The sequence below is a fragment of the Dysidea avara genome, chromosome 9, assembly GCF_963678975.1.
Source record: "Dysidea avara chromosome 9, odDysAvar1.4, whole genome shotgun sequence".
Lineage (NCBI taxonomy): Eukaryota > Metazoa > Porifera > Demospongiae > Dictyoceratida > Dysideidae > Dysidea > Dysidea avara.
In genome coordinates, this window is record NC_089280.1 from 1,286,147 (window position 1) to 1,305,960 (window position 19,814).

General features: G+C 38.4%; 1 protein-coding gene and 1 long non-coding RNA gene across 8 annotated transcripts in view; one reads left to right on the forward strand and one right to left on the reverse strand.

Moving 5' to 3' along the window:
* LOC136267292 (cyclin-D-binding Myb-like transcription factor 1) overlaps positions 1 to 19,814 on the forward strand; it is a 45,496-nt gene that overhangs the window by 14,017 nt on the left and 11,665 nt on the right. For 2 of the 6 annotated variants that reach the window (XR_010706608.1, XR_010706609.1), the window contains exons 1-3: positions 10,620 to 11,004; positions 13,290 to 13,366; positions 13,418 to 13,496. Coding sequence is in view for 1 of the 6 variants with exons in the window: in XM_066062383.1 (XP_065918455.1) it covers positions 10,839 to 11,004; positions 13,290 to 13,366; positions 13,418 to 13,496 (322 nt within the window). In the remaining 5 variants the exon portion in view is untranslated. Of the gene's footprint in view, positions 1 to 10,619; positions 11,005 to 13,281; positions 13,367 to 13,417; positions 13,497 to 19,814 lie in introns of those variants that run through there. The other 4 variants (XR_010706611.1, XR_010706612.1, XM_066062383.1 and 1 more) reach the window with 3 other exon arrangements.
* On the reverse strand, positions 1,003 to 11,001 carry LOC136267295 (uncharacterized). Of its 2 annotated transcripts, XR_010706615.1 has the most exons (5): positions 10,953 to 11,001; positions 10,139 to 10,195; positions 4,830 to 4,934; positions 4,549 to 4,779; positions 1,003 to 1,232 (listed from the first exon to the last, which is right to left on the reverse strand). It is a non-coding gene; the product is annotated as an uncharacterized lncRNA (long non-coding RNA). The 2 variants fall into 2 exon arrangements; XR_010706614.1 differs by lacking the exons at positions 10,139 to 10,195; positions 10,953 to 11,001 and having other exon boundaries at positions 4,830 to 6,304.

Consider the following 19,814-nt stretch of genomic DNA (forward strand, 5'->3'; position numbering starts at 1 on the left):
ACAAAAACAGTACATGTGGCCATGAGCACATTAATTTGCTGCATAGCTACTTTCAAATTTTTATGAGCCATAAACTTTTTATGTCATTACAATAATATTTTCAGCCGCCTAAGTTATGTATTATACATTAATGGGCACTCCAATAAGTAGCTAGCGGTACATGTATGTTTTATTAGATAATATTGCATTATGTGATGGCTCCATAAAGTTTTTCTGGTTGCCTGCCACTTCTTAATTGGTGGACCTCTCTCACTGCTGCCACACTCAGGCCTGTTACTTGTAAATAGTATAATGAATTTTTATAACCTATAATAATCATGCTATTAAATTTTGTGCGTATGAGCGGCAATGTCTGTCCAGTGGTTGTGTTTATTGGTGTGCTGTGTGTGTGATATGGTAGGAAAGAACGGCAATTGCGTGTTACTGTATGTAGGAGAAAAATGCAAATCAATCTCTTTAGATATTCTTCCACACACAAACTAAACTTATACTATTGCTCAAGCATTCATTATAATTACAAACTACCCTCTACACAGTACTGGTATTTGTTTGAAAGTTAGACATGATCAGTCATGAACTACGTGTACAAATAGGTATATAGAAATTTCACAATGATATGGTATACAAGGACATGATCAGAAAGTCTCTATGCTAATTCGGTCAGATATATCCTCAGTCATATACATACTAGCTACTAATTGTACTAAGCAACTGTTCAAAACAAGCAGTATTACTATTCAGAGTACTATATTGTTAACAAAATACAAGAACACTTACTGTTTGTGCTTGGCCATTGCAAACTGTATAAAGTAGCTGTGTCATGATCAGCTTGTGCAGTGCATAATCTCATGGGTCATAATAAAATGTGGTGATTTGTAACACATATATATTTTCCCTGAATGTACCAAATGAATATGGACATGGAATGGCTTATGCCATTTCAAACTAACCCCCACACATACTACATACATGCATAATGACATTAGTATCATGCACTTAAAAAACTCAATAAATACATGCATCGTGATGTCATAAAATTCGCATACAGTATACATGTAAAGGACTCTATAAATGTCCTTGCAGTTATTCTTTGTAGCAGTTACTGTAACATGAACCATCCTCTTCTGTGTAGAGAAATACATTGTATGTAGCAGCATACTAAACTTTGCAGAACATCCTAGCTACCAGAGCCAGGAGGTGATTGTCAGAATCCTTAGTAACACAACATGGGTCTGTATAAAAACGAAAAGGCATGTGATTTTTTAATTAAACATTATGTCCCCACAATCATAATATTCTAATCAGAATGAGGTATGTGTACCTATGCACTATTATCAGAAACTTAAAGTTAGTAGTGTACCTAGTAACCACTACCTATAGTTAGTAGTGTACCTAGTAACCACTACCTATAGTTAGTAGTGTACCTAGTAACCATACCTATAGTTAGTAGTGTACCTAGTAACCACTACCTATAGTTAGTAGTGTACCTAGTAACCATACCTATAGTTAGTAGTGTACCTAGTAACCACTACCTATAGTTAGTAGTGTACCTAGTAATCACTACCTATAGTTAGTAGTGTACCTAGTAACCATTACCTATAGTTAGTAGTGTACCTAGTAACCACTACCTATAGCTAGTAGTGTACCTAGTAACCACTACCTATAGTTAGTAGTGTACCTAGTAACCACTACCTATAGTTAGTAGTGTACCTAGTAACCACTACCTATAGTTAGTAGTGTACCTAGTAACCATGGCCACTACCTATAGTTAGTAGTGTACCTAGTAACCATACCTATAGTTAGTAGTGTACCTAGTAACCACTACCTATAGTTAGTAGTGTACCTAGTAACCATACCTATAGTTAGTAGTGTACCTAGTAACCATTACCTATAGTTAGTAGTGTACCTAGTAACCACTACCTATAGCTAGTAGTGTACCTAGTAACCACTACCTATAGTTAGTAGTGTACCTAGTAACCACTACCTATAGTTAGTAGTGTACCTAGTAACCACTACCTATAGTTAGTAGTGTACCTAGTAACCATGGCCACTACCTATAGTTAGTAGTGTACCTAGTAACCACTACCTATAGTTAGTAGTGTACCTAGTAACCACTACCTATAGTTAGTAGTGTACCTAGTAACCACTACCTATAGTTAGTAGTGTACCTAGTAACCACTACCTATAGTTAGTAGTGTACCTAGTAACCACTACCTATAGTTAGTAGTGTACCTAGTAACCACTACCTATAGTTAGTAGTGTACCTAGTAACCACTACCTATAGTTAGTAGTGTACCTAGTAACCACTACCTATAGTTAGTAGTGTACCTAGTAACCATACCTATAGTTAGTAGTGTACCTAGTAACCACTACCTATAGTTAGTAGTGTACCTAGTAACCACTACCTATAGTTAGTAGTGTACCTAGTAACCACTACCTATAGTTAGTAGTGTACCTAGTAACCACTACCTATAGTTAGTAGTGTACCTAGTAACCATACCTATAGTTAGTAGTGTACCTAGTAACCACTACCTATAGTTAGTAGTGTACCTAGTAACCACTACCTATAGTTAGTAGTGTACCTAGTAACCATTACATATAGTTAGTAGTGTACCTAGTAACCACTACCTATAGTTAGTAGTGTACCTAGTAACCACTACCTATAGTTAGTAGTGTACCTAGTAACCATACCTATAGTTAGTAGTGTACCTAGTAACCACTACCTATAGTTAGTAGTGTACCTAGTAACCACTACCTATAGTTAGTAGTGTACCTAGTAACCACTACCTATAGTTAGTAGTGTACCTAGTAACCATTACATATAGTTAGTAGTGTACCTAGTAACCACTACCTATAGTTAGTAGTGTACCTAGTAACCACTACCTATAGTTAGTAGTGTACCTAGTAACCACTACCTATAGTTAGTAGTGTACCTAGTAACCACTACCTATAGTTAGTAGTGTACCTAGTAACCACTACCTATAGTTAGTAGTGTACCTAGTAACCATTACCTATAGTTAGTAGTGTACCTAGTAACCACTACCTATAGTTAGTAGTGTACCTAGTAACCACTACCTATAGTTAGTAGTGTACCTAGTAACCACTACCTATAGTTAGTAGTGTACCTAGTAACCACTACCTATAGTTAGTAGTGTACCTAGTAACCACTACCTATAGTTAGTAGTGTACCTAGTAACCACTACCTATAGTTAGTAGTGTACCTAGTAACCACTACCTATAGTTAGTAGTGTACCTAGTAACCACTACCTATAGTTAGTAGTGTACTAACCATTACCTATAGTTAGCAACCTTATCATACATATGTGCCAGTGTTGTAAGTGGGTCGGGTCATCCAGATTATCCTGGTCATTTGGGTTGCATTTAGTCCAGGTCTTGTCCACTTTATTAAATATCTGGGTCTGACCCAGATGGGATCACATGTTCATAAATTTACAAGCTCAATTTTATTGATGGAAATACATGTACACACTGAAGAAACTTACATGGAGCCACGCCCATCATTTGAGAATTTGTTTTGGTATTTGTCAGGATTATAGATCCATGTCTATTATTTTATTGGGATTGAATGCTGCTGTCTGTGGGCATGCACGGCATCATTCCCATTTATAGGGATTGAGTGCTGCTGCTGCTGCTTATACCGTATGCAAGGAAATTTCGACGCAAGTAAAATTTGACGAATTTACACTTCAGCAGATATGACGAAATAAATGTTGATGTAGATAAAACTTGTATCTTTAAAGGCGCTTAAGGGCATTTGATGGATTTAAATTTGACAAATTAAATCGATTCGTCAAAATTTTTCTTGCGTATGGTAGGTAACTAGTCTGGCATCAAGACAGCCCACTTACGGTCTCTGTAGCTGTCTGTAGACTTACATGGAGACACACCCACTTGTCGATTGTTGATAATGTCTGTTACAATACTCATTTCCTGCAGATGACCCTTTCTGTAGCAATAAGGCTCACCTTAAGTTAACCCTCAATATTGATAAAACGACTTGTACGCAAGCCTTTGCAGCTGCAGCTGGTCCCATCCATATAAACTACTGTTTTATCTGTAGAGGGTATTGTGCCCAAAATTAACCCTTGGACTATGAATGAACAATATAATGTCTAGTATGATCATAGCTTCTAACAATTAAATCTGTGCAGTGCCATAAATGGCAAGATTGAAGCTTTCCTTCTATTAAATTAAACTTAAATCTGTGTGATATAAGTGAGTAAATCACGAAGGGGAGTGAAACATAGAGGGTAGTAGCCGGGATGAAAAGTTTCCAAAAATGGACTTGAGTATGTTAATAAGTTCTCAGCCACCAAGTGAACACCACAAGGTACTCAATATCACATGGGTATTTGTGGATACTGCAGTGGAACTTTTTCATTAAGAACACTGCAGTACCATTATTCTTAGTAAATAACGGTTGACTTTAAAAGATATTGAGCTACATTATATATCCCTAGAGAGCAACAATTTGAGAATTCACCATACCTCCAACACATTCACTACTCAGATACGAGACATACTTACCATTCTTGACATCCACTGGGAAGAGTCCGGCTCTGGTAGCTCCTTCTTTGCCATAGCAACATACTCCTTCAGTGCTTGACAACCATCCCTAGCAACACAACCAAACAACAACACAATTAGATGGGTCATGTAACAAGAGATCACCCAATAATACTGAACGATTGGATAGTGTTTAGCTGTTAACTATCAGCGGAGACATCATCACAATGAAACAATAGTCAAATAATTCTTCTGTGAAATACAATACATATGACTTGAGACTTGATAAGTTTACAGCATACTTGGACGTGGATATGATGAACCTTTGTCTGTGTAGTACAATGAAGATTCACTAACTATGCACCCATCTCAGTATCACATTAATGAGTCTCAAGTACAAAGAAACCCTAGTTTGAGCAGAACCAGCACTGGGACACCTGTGTAACACTAAGGCACTTGAGACTGCACAGAACTATGGTAACATGCATAAGGACTGTCATAGTTTCATGTAAATAGAGGCTATGGAACCCTACATCCAAGATCAATTAGGCATTTGCTTCCACAGTTTACACCATGTCTCCAGGTATGTATGCATCTATAGTACAGTATGTATGCACACATACCAGCATTGAAAACATAAGCTAACCCTCACACCATGCACACTCACACACTACAGTGTACTACATATGCTACACACACCTTTCACTGCCTGTCCTGGGATCCTCTTAATCCCAGCCCCCATCCCCCACGAGACACATCACGCCCACCTAGCCAAGGAACGCTGAGTAACCTAGATTTACAAGCCTTTTCATTCTGGCTAGGTGGACCTCATTCATGGTGGGAGGTTGGCTACGGACAATGGCAGGCACCTGAGCTTCTTCAGCCTGTTCCAGATCAGTATGTTGTGTATGTAATGTATGAAGTGTATGCATGGGGGGCCCCGCACACACTCACACACACACAAAGCAAAGTGAAAAGCCTTAAGCTGCCACTAGTGCAGTAACACCTACATGAGTCATCACTGGCAAATCCTCCTGGGGCAGGACTAGTAACCCGCATGGGGCTGTAGCATGTCTCACGGGTGAAGGTGTGGGTACTCAAAGTCCCACCTGAACTTTCACCCATTGTGTGAGACATGGACTGTTGGCATTTATTTCCCATATATACACACATACATAACATACATACATACGTATGTCGTGTACATGTGTATGTACAGTATGCACATACGTACATACATATACATGCATACGTACATACTAGAGGTGTGCGATGACTAATTTAGACATATCTCGATATTTCCCTTAAACTTATCTCGTTTATCTAACATCTCGATAACTGAAACGATTATATATATTTTAGTAAACTACTAATATTGTAACTACTAAAGTAAGTAAATTGCAATTTGAAGACTATAAAAAGTGAAAAATGTTAGTCTTAACACTATTCCCAAGTGGTAGGAGAGTTGGAGCCCACAGGAGGTGCCTACACCATCAGGTATACAAATAATTTATGGAAGATTACTATCATCTAGATTAATAAACCTATCATCCTTATCTCGATAAGTTTTATGATATCTCGATAATCGAATATATCTAGATAATCGCACACCTCTAGTACATACATACGTACGTACATACATATGTACGTACATACATAACAGTGAAACCTATGGACACCTTGGGACCAATCAGTAGTGTCCTGATTATCAAGTGTCCTGATTAACAGGTTTCTCTCTCTCTCTTACACACACACACACACACACACACACACACACACACACACACACACACACACACACACACACACACACACACACACCCACCCACCCACGCACACACTCACACGCACACGCACACACACAAAGCTGAGAGTATACATAATATATGCATATGTCTCTATATTCAATATATCAACAATAGTTGCATGCTTCTAGGAACACCTGGCTTTTTGACTGATAAACATCCATGGTTACAAAGTTTTGGAGGAACAAGATGTTACAAAACCTTTAAAGGTTCTGAAGCTTCTGGTTTTGTCCCAGATACTACTTTATGCCTTCAGAACAAAATCATTGTTAGTTGTTAGTTAACTAATGACATAAAGGTGCTTATATGAGCATGCACGGTAATGGTTGCCATGGCTCTAGTATTATTATCAGATGCTTTGTCAACACAACTGCATAAAAAGCCATTGAAAAATAAATGATTTGAGTAGCAATGTGGGGTCTACAAGTTCCCTTAGTAGCATTGCTACATGCTTTCAGACTTTTAATTCTTCAGATTCCATACACTATTATACATTGTAAACATCACTGATGATGGATAATATGGTCACCATGGTTATATGTATATCTTACATCGCCATATCAAATGTATAAAGCTAACCGTTCAGCTACATTACAAGTCACCACATTGCCAAATGCTTGTCATATCATTGCTCATGGTGGGATGATTCAATCTTTATGTATCAATATGGAGGATTACATAAATATGTAGAAACTGGAGAGTTTTGAAAAACCTGTCTACCTGTATGTATACGAATAATAGTAAAATGGCTAACACTTTTGTCTAACCACACACTGTAGTAGGTTAACTGGTCATAAAGGCTATCCCATACATTTGTCCCATCATTGCAGCACACACTACAATAAATCTTGTAAACACGGAACATGTACAAGTAATGATACCTACAAAATATACACGCAGCACATTCTCAGGTATGAATGACATGCCCTCCAAGAAATTCTTGTGTATTCTCAGTAACCTGAGAATGACAGCCCATTCAGGAAATTTTGTGTTTTAGACATTTTAGATTAATCCTAGTGCATGCTCAGGTACCTGAGAATGACAAGCTCATTCAGTGTATTTTAGAGTCTCTTAGATTGGTTCTAGTGTATTCTCAGGTTATTACTGTTCCTGATGCATTTTCATTTAAACTATTGCTTAAAATTTAAAGGGACCAAGGATTTGTCAATAGGTGAGGGTTCTCCTTCCCCTAAATGAATGAGTGTCCCCCTTTTCCTAAATGAAACCCTGGCCTGGACCCACTATGCAAGATACCAGGACACAAAACACACACACACACAAAGCAAATAAGCCAAAGCCTTTAGCGTGGTCATGCATGCCTTCCCAGTGAACAAGCACTGGGACACTAATTTGCTACTCAGGTGCTATGAGGAGGCTGTCCCATGACTCACAGGTGAAGAGTCCCACCTGAATCTCAGCCTTATTGTGAGTCAGTATTTGCTTAAAACGGTCAGACAGTCTACTCGGAACCAACAAGAAGGCTACCAAAAACAAGTAAGCATAGCAGAGAGTTAGAATCTTGACATCACAACCCCCAGACCAGCTGGTGAGTTGATTCCAAGCAACTTGTCATTTAGTCAAACTTAGTCAAGTCCCTAAGGAGCCACCTAGCCTGGGATCTGGATAGAGGTGGTGGAGGTACTACCCAGACTAGTGATGCAACTGTCTTACCCGCACAGCTCTAAATGCAGCAAGAATTCCACTGTGTGGCTCCTTAGGCACTTGACTAAATTACATGTTGCTTGGGATCAAGTCACCAGCTAGTCTGTATTCAACAGTGTTGTGATGTCAAGATTCTGACCCCCTGTTATATATACATGTATTTAGTAGCCTCTTGTTGATCCCAAGTAGTAATATATGCATCAAACGTCCGACTGTTTTTCCGCAGCATACTTTAATTTCTATTTATAATAAACGTTCAATGGTGATAAGATTTCTCAAGCAAATGCAGAGTTCAATATGATCCATGTATGAGTTTGCTTTACATTTATATACTGAGTATTTGCTCAGAAGTCAAATTAGTTTTTAGTTGTCTTTGAGTAGGTCTGTTAGATTAAGCCCCACTGCTCCAAATGTGTATATCACCATGTAACGTTGGAAACTGCATGAATGTTTGCATTCTGGCAGCTCTAACACACACACACACGCGCGCACGCACACATTATACTACACCCATACAGATCCATATGTAATAGGATAAATAATATTATTTGTGTATACGTGTTTATGTATCTGGTGATCTGCATGTGAGCTCCCTCTCTCACATACATATAACAAATTGTACGCTATCACAACCAATGCAATGTACAATTGGTACCATCTTTACATTAATGGTATAGGGGCATTTATTTGATGCAATTTTTGTCTCAGCTGTGCATTCAAGAAGTCTAGCCAGACCATATGAGATTGCAGCAGTTGGTCTGCCTTAATGTTACAGGTCCCCACCCGATAATCAGAGACAAGGATATACATAGGAAAAATAACCCATGGCATATTCACATCAGAAGTAACTAAATGGGCAAAAGCAAAGCCTTTGGCTGCCGCTAGCACAGTCATGCCTACCAACTGACCCAGCACTGGAACACTTGTGCGTTACTCAGGTACTATGAGTTAATGCCAGCAAATCGTCCTGGGGGGAAAACTAGTGAGCCCCAGGAGGTTGCTGTTTCTGTTCCTATTACATTGAATATTGCTACTAATTGCTATATGCCAGTATAGCTGCAACAAGTATTATAGAGTCAATCACTACCTAGGGGCTTAATGAGTATCATCACCAGGGCTAACTGCACTTTAGATTAGACAGACTGAAGTGCAGTAACAAAGGCTGAGGCTCTGATTGTCTTTGGCTATGCCACTCAAAAGCAGTAGTAGCAGCAAGCAAGCAGCAGTGACAAAAATCTCCATTTCCTAGTTGTTCACGGGATAGTCACTACCCTTCAGTGGCTCATAAGTTCCTGTCACTGCCAATGGCAGAACCAGCAACCATCAAATCAAACAATGGGAAGATTAAAGGAGAGATAATCAAGTACCTTAAAAACCAGATGATTTTCTTCCCAAAAACCATTTGTGTCTGAAGCAATTTACCCCAACAATTCACTCGTCTTCTGACCACTTGTTACATCACTTTTGATAGTCATGACTGAAACCCTATTGTCAGAAGATCAAGCTACATTTAGGTCAATTTAAAAAAAAGATTGTGGTTACAGATGGTTCTATAACAAGGGGGTGACACACAGGCACTCACTGTAGGTAGATCTGCAACCACAGTCAAAGTCTAAGTTAAAGGTCAAGGCCACCAAATTTGTGCCAAATTAACGGTCAAGGGTGAAAATTTACAATTGAAAAGTAGTGAAATATCGTCGCTAGGTCACCAGTCAAAGATTGAAAAAGGCTCTTAGTCACAGGTCAAAGTAAAATTTCGGTGGGTCAAGACTTTGACTGCGGTCGCAGATCTACCTACAGTGAATGCCTGTGTATCACCCCCTTGTATAGCTATTCTTTGCTGTTGATAATATCACACCGTCCACCATTTACTGCAAGGGGAACCCACTGCTGGGCCTAAGGTAACCATGGGGAGAACGTGGTCCAAGTATGGTGTCGTTGTATATTGTTCCATGTAGCAGACTCATTTTAACAAAAAAGCAGCGACAATCATGGTGATAACAGTGCTAATTTCCAGGCAAAATAGAATCTATGTTCCATTCCCCAAGTCATAAACCGTCCAATTCTTCTCCAACCCATCAAACACGATAAAATACATCAACTCAGTCACATTACAGAAGTGCGTGTAGACACAATCAATTTACCTCAAAACAATCCGTTCAGTCCCCAGATTTTCCTGGCCTCGTGTATTCCCTGTCCTTCTATTTATAAAACCGTCCTATTTCTAAAGGATTTGAGACTAAATTACTTAAAAGGTTCTGTCGCACTAGAACTACCCTATGAGATATCTCTCATCGACACTGTTACTAGAGGGCACAATAGAAGATATCAAACACCTTTTTCAAGAATCGATATACACAAATTCAGTTTCTTCCCAGCTACTGTCAGATTGTGGAATAGTTCACCTGACTCAGTTGTTAATTTGGATTCCTTTGAAGCATTCCGTAGATCTGCTACTGATTTCTTAAACAAATTATAATTTATAATTCTTTTTATAAGCTTACTTAATTAACTACTTAACTTAACTACATACTATATTGCACGTATACTCTTTCAGAGTTCTGCAATTACTATAATAATAAAAAAAAAACAAAAAAAAAACATGTTAACAGTAACTCAGGTATATAGAATCTGGTGACTACGGTTAACAACTACCAGGTAAGTACCCGGATAACAACGCGAGAACTGAACCGGGTGATCAAACAGGCATGGCGCTTATCGATTGGACACTATAAGCGCTTAGTCAGAATTTCAGCGTAAGCGCTTATAATGTCTAATTGATAAGACGGAGGTCTGGCCAAACGAAACTTTCTTTTTGGAAGATGATGATTACCCTTTCCCGCTATGTCTAATTCTGAGCACGGGAGCTCGCACAGGAGTGGCAGTGATCATGTGAGTGAGGCACCACCTCGCAAGAAGAGAAACAGATCAAGTGATGACCTCACAACAGGACCTCACCTCCAGGAACCAGACCCCTACGAGCATCTTCATCGGTCCATGAGAAAGTTTAGTGAGTCACGTGACTACTTAGTCTGGCGCCGCCCGCCCTTTCGCAAAAAGTAAGGGTCTGGTGAAATACAAATATGAAATCTTTCTACCGCCCAGATTCCAATTAATGCGTGCCATTGAATCTCCTTGGCAACGCAATGCTTTTGTTCGGAATCATCTGGCAATACGTATGTTGTTTAATTGAATTCCATTTGGTATTTGTATTTCACCAGACCCTTACTTTTTACGAAGGGGTGGGCGGTGCCAGACTATGACAATAATTTATATGGTCTGGTCTTAAACTGTGATGACAAGAGTTCATGTTGTGTACCAAAAATAGTAATTGTGGTTTTAATAGTGAAATAAGAGATGATGGTAGCTATGACGGGAAATCCTACTTGGCATTGTAGCAATGTGGGAAAATCCCTACTTTGGCATTGTACAAAGTAGAGGTTTTCCCTTATAGCTACCATCATCTCTTGTTTTACTTCTTTTTATTACTAGAATCCTTTAAATTAGTAGCACTGGTTTATGAAGCTAGTACATATGGGTGTGACTGCTGTATTAGAGTATTTTGATCTTACTACAATACTACACAGTAGATTGGAGGCGTGGTACAATACCTTGTTTTCTACAGAATATGATCGTTGAGGGTGTGGCCTCAGCACTGATCATTAGAGGTGTGGTAGTCTGTTCTGATCGTTTGAGGGGATGTGGCCCATTGTATGTGCACTTGTTTTATAAGCCCAGCTTAGCTGCTACCCATTACTACCAGGGATGATACTACAGTCTTTGCATGATGACTAGAGTTGCTGTTTCATTAATAAACTCTGTTGTGCTAAGGTTCAGAGATAATAATCATTGCTTGTATGGTTTATCATCAAGATTGGGCCATGCAAAGTTAATTGTATGTTTCTGGTCCTACCAATTCCCCAGGTGACTGGGCTTGTTTTTTTTTGTTTTTTTTTCACGTAAATTTTTGATGTGGTACACTACATTCAACATAGCAGTATATGGAATTATAAGGGAAAAGGTTGATGTTGTGCTACTTCTAAAAACCAGACGCTAGCTATATAGCTGCTTCTGTTTTGTAATCACAGGGGAGTAGGAAGCAATCTTGGATTGATCAGGCAATTAAACTTTCACACAGATTGTAGTGGTGTACTACATCCTTAGATTGCCTGTTATATGGTTTTTGTATAGTGTAGTTCAGCAACTGACTGTTCTATTAGAGTACATGACTGCTCTATTAGAGTGTCTGACTGCTCTATTAGAGTATATCGATCTTACTATGGCAAGTATTGGTCCGGCAATTGCCAGGTCTGACGCCCCTGAATAATGCAATTATGCATAGTTAATTATGCATTAATTATGCATAACTTTGGATTTCGTCATTGGTGAATTATTTCGTAATTCTCTAATTACATTGCTATGCACTGCTCTGAACTTTGAATTGAAAACTCTTAAACTTCATTACTCTAGTCAAACAGACAGGCACAGTGGAGTTAGACTGCATGTATTGTAAGACCATTAACTAGTAGCAATATGGTATATACAATGGGTATAGAATTAGAAGTACGCTGGTAGAGTGGCACATTATGTGTATAGAGAGAGCATTTGTTTGAATATTGAATCTAGCACCTCAGCAATGACTTCTGAAGTGCAGCACATTTTTGTTTCCATAATTAAAAATGACCAACAGTTCTTATGTGTAAAACCTTTGACAATAAACTGAATCAATGTTGCCTAGTGTTAACCACACATTTTAGAGTTGTGTATTGATAAGCTAGCATTTGGAGTTATGTGGATTTGTAAGCTGAAACTTTTGCTAACTGTCCTCCAGCAGCACAGCTGCACTACTTTAGTAACGCATTACTTAACTATCCGTTAAATTTTGCTAGCCTGAGAAATGTAGTGCGCTATATTATTTTGTTATTTTGTCATTTTGTATGTAACGTAATAATATTATGTAACGTGTTACACCCAACACTGGAGGAGCTCATGCCTTAGGAGTTTCTGCAAGTACAGAACAATGAAAAGATAAATTAATATTTTGAGGTACTTTTGGGGTTTGGTTATGTGTAACAATTACTGCCAAGGCACCATGAAGGTGTTGTGAGGTTCTGGTCAATATTTTTGTGAGAGAGTACAAACCTTCATGATCCCTAGTATGCTGTACTATTATGTGATCAACCCTCAAAATGTTTATTACTGGATGACGTGTCATGTGACCTGTACTACTGTGCATTTAGAAAGTTGCTATCGTAACCATATTTAATGAATAAGCTTTCCATGGTAGCATCGCAGGTGGTGAATGGATCAAAGGTCGTTGGAGAAAAGCAGAGATGGAGTTGTTGCTAAGTAACGTCGGTTGCTATTGTCAAGTGAGTTGTAAGACAAGTTGCCATGGAAACTGATAACAGTAACTGCCACAGAAACATGACATATCCAATGTGTCAGAATTTCTACAAACAGGACGGACTAAGGTGAAATCTGAGTTTTATGCTGAAGTAGGTAAGCCACAGTATAGAATCTGTTTAGGTCACTACTGCCTCCTAGTGTATTTGAATTGTGTTAAGATGTAACTTCTGCTCAAAACATTTTACTTTCCCCTCTGTTACTGCTAAGGGTAGGGACAAAACTTGTACAGACTTTAGATTGCAATTAGGCATGTGGCTATTATGCCGGAATAGGTTGTGCAAGTACACAATGTAATGTAAAAAAATCTCTTAGGTACACCACTAAAATAGTGCATACCTAAAAAGATTGAACTAATATATGAAGGGGTCAGCGGCAAAAGGGGACAAGTGCCATTTGAAAAAATAAGGTGACCATGTGGTGGGCATTAAATAGCATTTTGGGTCATAATTGAATTGTAATTTTTCAAAGAAATAAATGTTGAGACTGCCTTGAACTTTTAAATTCTGTGTTTACTTAGTAACAACATTATTCACATGCCTTAAATGATCTATTTCATTTTTAAGAGATGAAAAAATCTAAAATGGCACAATTCTCCTTTTTCTGCTGACTCCTTCATATAGACTAGTCACTTACTCTAATAGAGCAGTCAACTTTTGAGTTCATCATTCCAATAATAACCTAACTATGATTTGCTAATGTTGTGTGTAAACTTCAGAAACTATATGTTGAGAACTAAAACAAGAATTTCCAGAAACAATAATTGGAGAATAATACATTTAAGAAACAGTTAATAATGTGGAGAGGAGAGTGTCTAATGCTGTTTAGACTATGGTACAGCTCATTTAGAGGGTTACTAAATCACTTAGTCACCTGACATGCTCACTTAGTCACCTATACATGTTCACTTAGTAACCCGCCCTCAAGTAATTTTGTACATGATAAATAATTATAACATGAAAGGAACACTGTGATACTTGATAATACTGTAATACTCTGCTTCTCCGTGTTCTGCAAATAATTCTGGACAAATAGTAGATTAAGCGGCGTATCTAATGTAGCTCTAGCCATTACTCTGGTTACTGGTCGAATAATTATTTTTGTGGGCGCTGTAAGGATTTCAGGAAGAAACCGTTCCGTTGTTCTGCATTGCTCTTTCACCCACCCTAATGCTCTGGCTATAAAGGTACATACTTTAAACCACAGTCTAAATAAGTTAGACACCGCAACCAACGGGAACTAAGCAATTTAGTAACCCCTCAGGTCCTTAGTAGCGTCCTCGCTGCACTCAGGACGCTACAGCCTCAAGCCACTGGGGTTACTAAATCACTTAGTTTCTTTGGTATTTATGTCTAACTATTATATAGTCCTGTAACAGATGAATGCACAGAAGCTAAACGGCTTCTTTTCCGTGTAATTTATATATTTCTAGTATTTGTTCGTTACCTTACCACAATTAGTTTCCTTACCACAATTAATTTAGCCACACGGTGAAGAATGTTTGAGAATACTTTCCTACCGAACCAGTAAATTACTGAAGACCGAGTAAGGAATTAATAGGTGTTCCTTCAATTACAAAATGCTTGAAGGCTGGTTTCGCTTGTTAACATGGTGACGCATAGCCGAATGCAGTTGAAAATTCTGGGTGGTACTTCATCATCTGTTATTAGTTTTTCAGACGTGCTCATAGAGTTATCCTCAAGGTTATCAGTCATGCTCTTACAATGGCACTGTTCTTACTGGCCAAGTTGAATGCATGCTGTCATGTCTTTATGATTAAATATGAAAATATACTAGCCAGTTTTTACTACATGGAAAAGAAGCCATTTAACTTCTGTGCAATCATCTGTTATAGGACTATATGGCGATGGATACTCTCCTCTCCATATTATTAATTCTGGATTTAAGCCCAACTATAATTTTGTACAGTACTCAAAGACATACTGTTTTAGAGGATTAAATGTTTTATCATACAGTATGATAGTACTGTAAGTAGGGACCACAAAGGAGTGGGCGTAGCCCATGAAAAAATATCACCCAAAAACCAGCCTCATTTCCCCCTAATGACGATGAGGCAGTATTGGTTAGGTAAAACTATACCCAAACAAGCCTTCAGATTGACCTGAAATGCTTTCAACAAGTTGCTACGATTTAAATATATATAAAGCTGAAAAGCTGTCTGACCGTCTGTCCATCTGACCGTCACGCCGCTTACTCACTAGACTTGGCGTGAGTCGACACAATCTGTGCTGATAATGAAGCACTCATCATCAGCCTACTCTAAGATTGTTATCGCGAGTTCACACGTGCTTCCATTTGTTCTCTACAGCGTGTAGAAGGCCAAGGTGCAGAGAAAACTTGAGCAACATTCCTTTGAAAACCACAGCACATACTGTTCAAGTGGTAGAATGCCTGACTAGAGTGTAAGAGGTTGTGGGTTCGAATCCACGTGTTGACAGATTTTTTTCCTTTCTACTCAGTACCTTTTTGTGAACACCTTTTTAAAACACAACTTTTAGCTCATCATATCTTGGCATGCAAAGCACGTATCGATGTGGGACTTTAGTGAAATTTTTAGACGACTACTTGCTACAATGAGACACACTTTAATGCCTACTTTTGGCTAGCATTTTGAAATAAGACCATCAAATTAGCCAAAAGTAGGGATTAAAGTGTGTCTCATTTTAGCAAGTAGTAGTCTAATCTTGTTTCCTTACTTTTTACTGCTGGATCATTTCTCATTTCAACTGTAACATTTTGAGCTTGTTTCCTTACTTTTTGTAGCATGTACATCAACCCCTACTCCCTTTTGAAAATTAGATTTTTTAAATAGCTAGTTTGTTTACTTTTTTGTCTAGCTAGCTAGCTAGCTGTATTATACTCTTTTTGTTTTCCATACAGTATAAGTATCAATTGATTTTACCTTAGTATGCAATAAGCACCTCTAAAAATAATTATCGTCTTGTCTTTTAAAGCTATTACAGCGACTGTTTAAGGCTTCAGTTGCAATCCTAATGGCCTAAATGTTGATGATTTTACAATAAAACATTGTCGGAGAGTCCACCATTATAAGAGTGGAACCCTCGCTTTTAGAAGTCTCAATCCCAAAGTAGATCCGCCCCTCAAAGACACAAAAAGGCGACTACCCAGCGTTAACAAATGCTAGAGACAACTCCTTGGGTACTACACCCGTTCACCCTCATCTTAAGCACACACATTCACACCTTCGTTAAAATCATGTGTTTGGGTTGTGGCACGCGCCGCAACTATTAAGCACCTCAATTATTAATTATCCTTTGAGAAGAACAAAGAAGTGGATGAATGATGAACGCAAACAGCATGGTGCAGTGGACAGAATGTAATCGGAACAACAGATTCGTGAATTCAACGTCATTACCTTGACTGTCTGAAATTTCTGGAGCCGTACACCTAGCGCAACCGGGTCTTACAGCAGGCAGGCAGGTAGACGAAATTTAGGTGAATTTTGAAAATTTTAAAACTCACTGTACATCGAAACATTCGACTTTTCGCTTCATTTACCCAAGGTACAGCATCATTATAACAGTACTAATGCATTCCAGGTAGATTTTTCGGGTAAAACTTATTGCAAGGCCATTTTTTGAGGTGCAAAAATCCACAAAACTATATGATTTCATACCAACCCCTACTGTACAATACGATACTGTATGATATATATATATATATATATATATATATATATAATACAGAATTATATTTATTACAGAATTCTCTACATGATGGTTTCTTTGTAACTGAACTCTCTTCAAGGTAACTTCTTCTAGCTGATCTCTCTACAGGGTGATTTGTTTGTAGCTGAACTCTCTACAGGTGATTTATTTGCAGCTGAACTCTCTACATGATGGTTTTTTCGTAGCTGAACTCTCTACAAGGCAACTTCTTCTAGCTGATCTCTCTACAGGGCGATTTGTTTGTAGCTGAACTCTCTACATGGTGGTTTCTTGTAGCTGAACTTTCTACAAGGTGACTTCTTCTAGCTGAACTATCTCTTTCTGTAGTTGAACTCTCTACAAGGTACCTTCTTCTAACTGATCTGTCTACAGAGTGAATTGTTTGTAGCTGAACTCTCTGCAGGGTGATTTGTTTGTAGCCGATCTCTATACGGGTTACTTGTTTCTAGCTGATCTCTTGAATTCTCTTCAGGGTGACCGCTCTATTAGAGTATCTCGATCTCGCACTTGATACACCAAGTTGGATTTCGTGTTATAACTCCGTGGCTTTAAGTCTGATTCTTCTACACCATTGTAGAGCCTTTCTAATTTGATTACTCCATCTGTACAGCGATTTTCAAAGCATTACCCCAAGCGGTTTTTCTGGTAGGCCTGGCAAGTAGTCGTTTTTATTAGCTAATCTCGATTATGTAATTGTTACACACTGTTGTTTTTTTCGTTGTGTCTTCCTGGTTTTTAGCTCGATTTCTTTCAAGCCACAAAAGGTTTGAGGTTCAATAGTTAACCTATTCACCCACCGATTTTCAGCGTCTTCCCATAAGCGGTTTACCCTATAGGTGTGACAACATATTGGTGTTATTTTCGTGAATAATCGCTAATAACTCTTTGCCTGTTTATCATATTCCAGCCAAAGTTGATACTGAGATGCACCTTTATACCCTCCCCCCCCCCCCTTCTGTGTGCCAAATTTCAAGGCAATCGGATATGGCATTCGCGTTTTATAATAGTTTTTGCAAGTGTACGAAAAGAGGAAGAAAAACAAGAAGAAAAAAATGAAGAAACTAAGCCAATTTTTGAAGTCGCATATCTCGGGAACGCTTGAAGCAATTTTGCTCAAATTTGGTATGTGGAGTACTGAAATTGGAGGGCGTGTCCACAGCAAAAATCGTCTTGTTTCATCAAGGCAGTACAGAGCTACGGAGGTGCGAAAATTGCATTTTCGTTCTTCCTGTTAATATACTCATGGGTGTTGCACGCCAGCTTCTTGGGCCGCACGACACATTACCGTGTGTCTTGATGTATTGCTTAAGGATCATGTACTTTAAAGCACTATCGACATGTATGCTACACAGCAAATATAGGACACTAATATTTATGCTTGGTTCCAAATATATTAATTATTGTTGCATTAGTTGTGATGTAAAGCAACAAAGGTTTCGTTTGTTCTGTACAGCATGTTGAAGTCACTGGTAGGGAAGACGCATTGAATAATTAAACTACATTCCTGTCAAAACCACAAACAATAAACTTTAGTGTTTTGCATCATTAATGACATAAGGAAACCTTATGCTCTTTAAAAAAATGTGACATCACCATGTGCTCTACATAGCTACATGAGCAGTGCTGGTGTTTAATGCTTGGTCCCTCTTCGTGGCATTAAAATGTTTAATGTGGAGATGGTCCTGCACGTAGGGCAGGTACCAATGCTAAATGGACTTTTCTACTGACTGCGTAACTGAGTAACTGACTGATGCCTTCAGACAAGCGTAACTCGATAATGGCTAAGGCTACAGGCTTGATATTTTCACTGTTTGATGTCGCTTTGGCCCGAGAGGTACCTTTTGGCATACCGCAGTATGTACAATGCATTCTTCATGGACTTACCAGTGTCCTCCTTTGTGTCCCATTCATCTTTGCTGACAGTGAAAAGTGTCAATTGATGGTAGCACGTGATGGCTTACCTTCATAATGGAAATCATCCGTATTTTCATAGTGGCTATTTTGATAGCAGAGGTGCTTTTCAAACAGTTCTTGATTCGTAATGCTGTGTAATGGATTGAACATAGCTGACAACGAAGTGTAATAAATACCTCACTTTTCAGATGATAATTGGTAGCTGGGACGTGTGGCACCATTTCTTTTGATGCGGTATGCATGGGTTCACCAGTCATAATAATTTTATTTTACAAAAAAAAGTTAACGAACAAGTACACAAAACTTTGGAATTTTCAACTAGAGTAGGGACCGTAGCACATTGATAAAAAGTACTGAAACAAGCTGGAGTAGTGCACGATATTAAATCACAGTAAAACAATAAGAAGTGTTATATCCCTACTGTGCATGGTATGATTTAATATCATGCACTACTTCAGCTTCAGTACTTTTTATTGACTTGCTATGGTCCCTACTCTAGTTGAAAATTCCAATTTTTTTTGTGCACTTGTGTAATAATTACCTAGTGACTATTGTGGCAATCATTTAGTACATTTTTTGCGGTGACTGAGAACCCAGATGTCTTTATGGAGGCAGTAGCTTTATGGTGGATTAGTACAAGTTGTTTTGTCTATCACTGTTGATGGTGCTGTCACTCTAATTGAGAACTTTGTTAGCCATAAATACATAGTTGTGACTGACACTGAGATGATATGCATCCAAATGACAGAAGGCAGTCTAGAAGACAATTAATAAATTTACTAATAGAAAG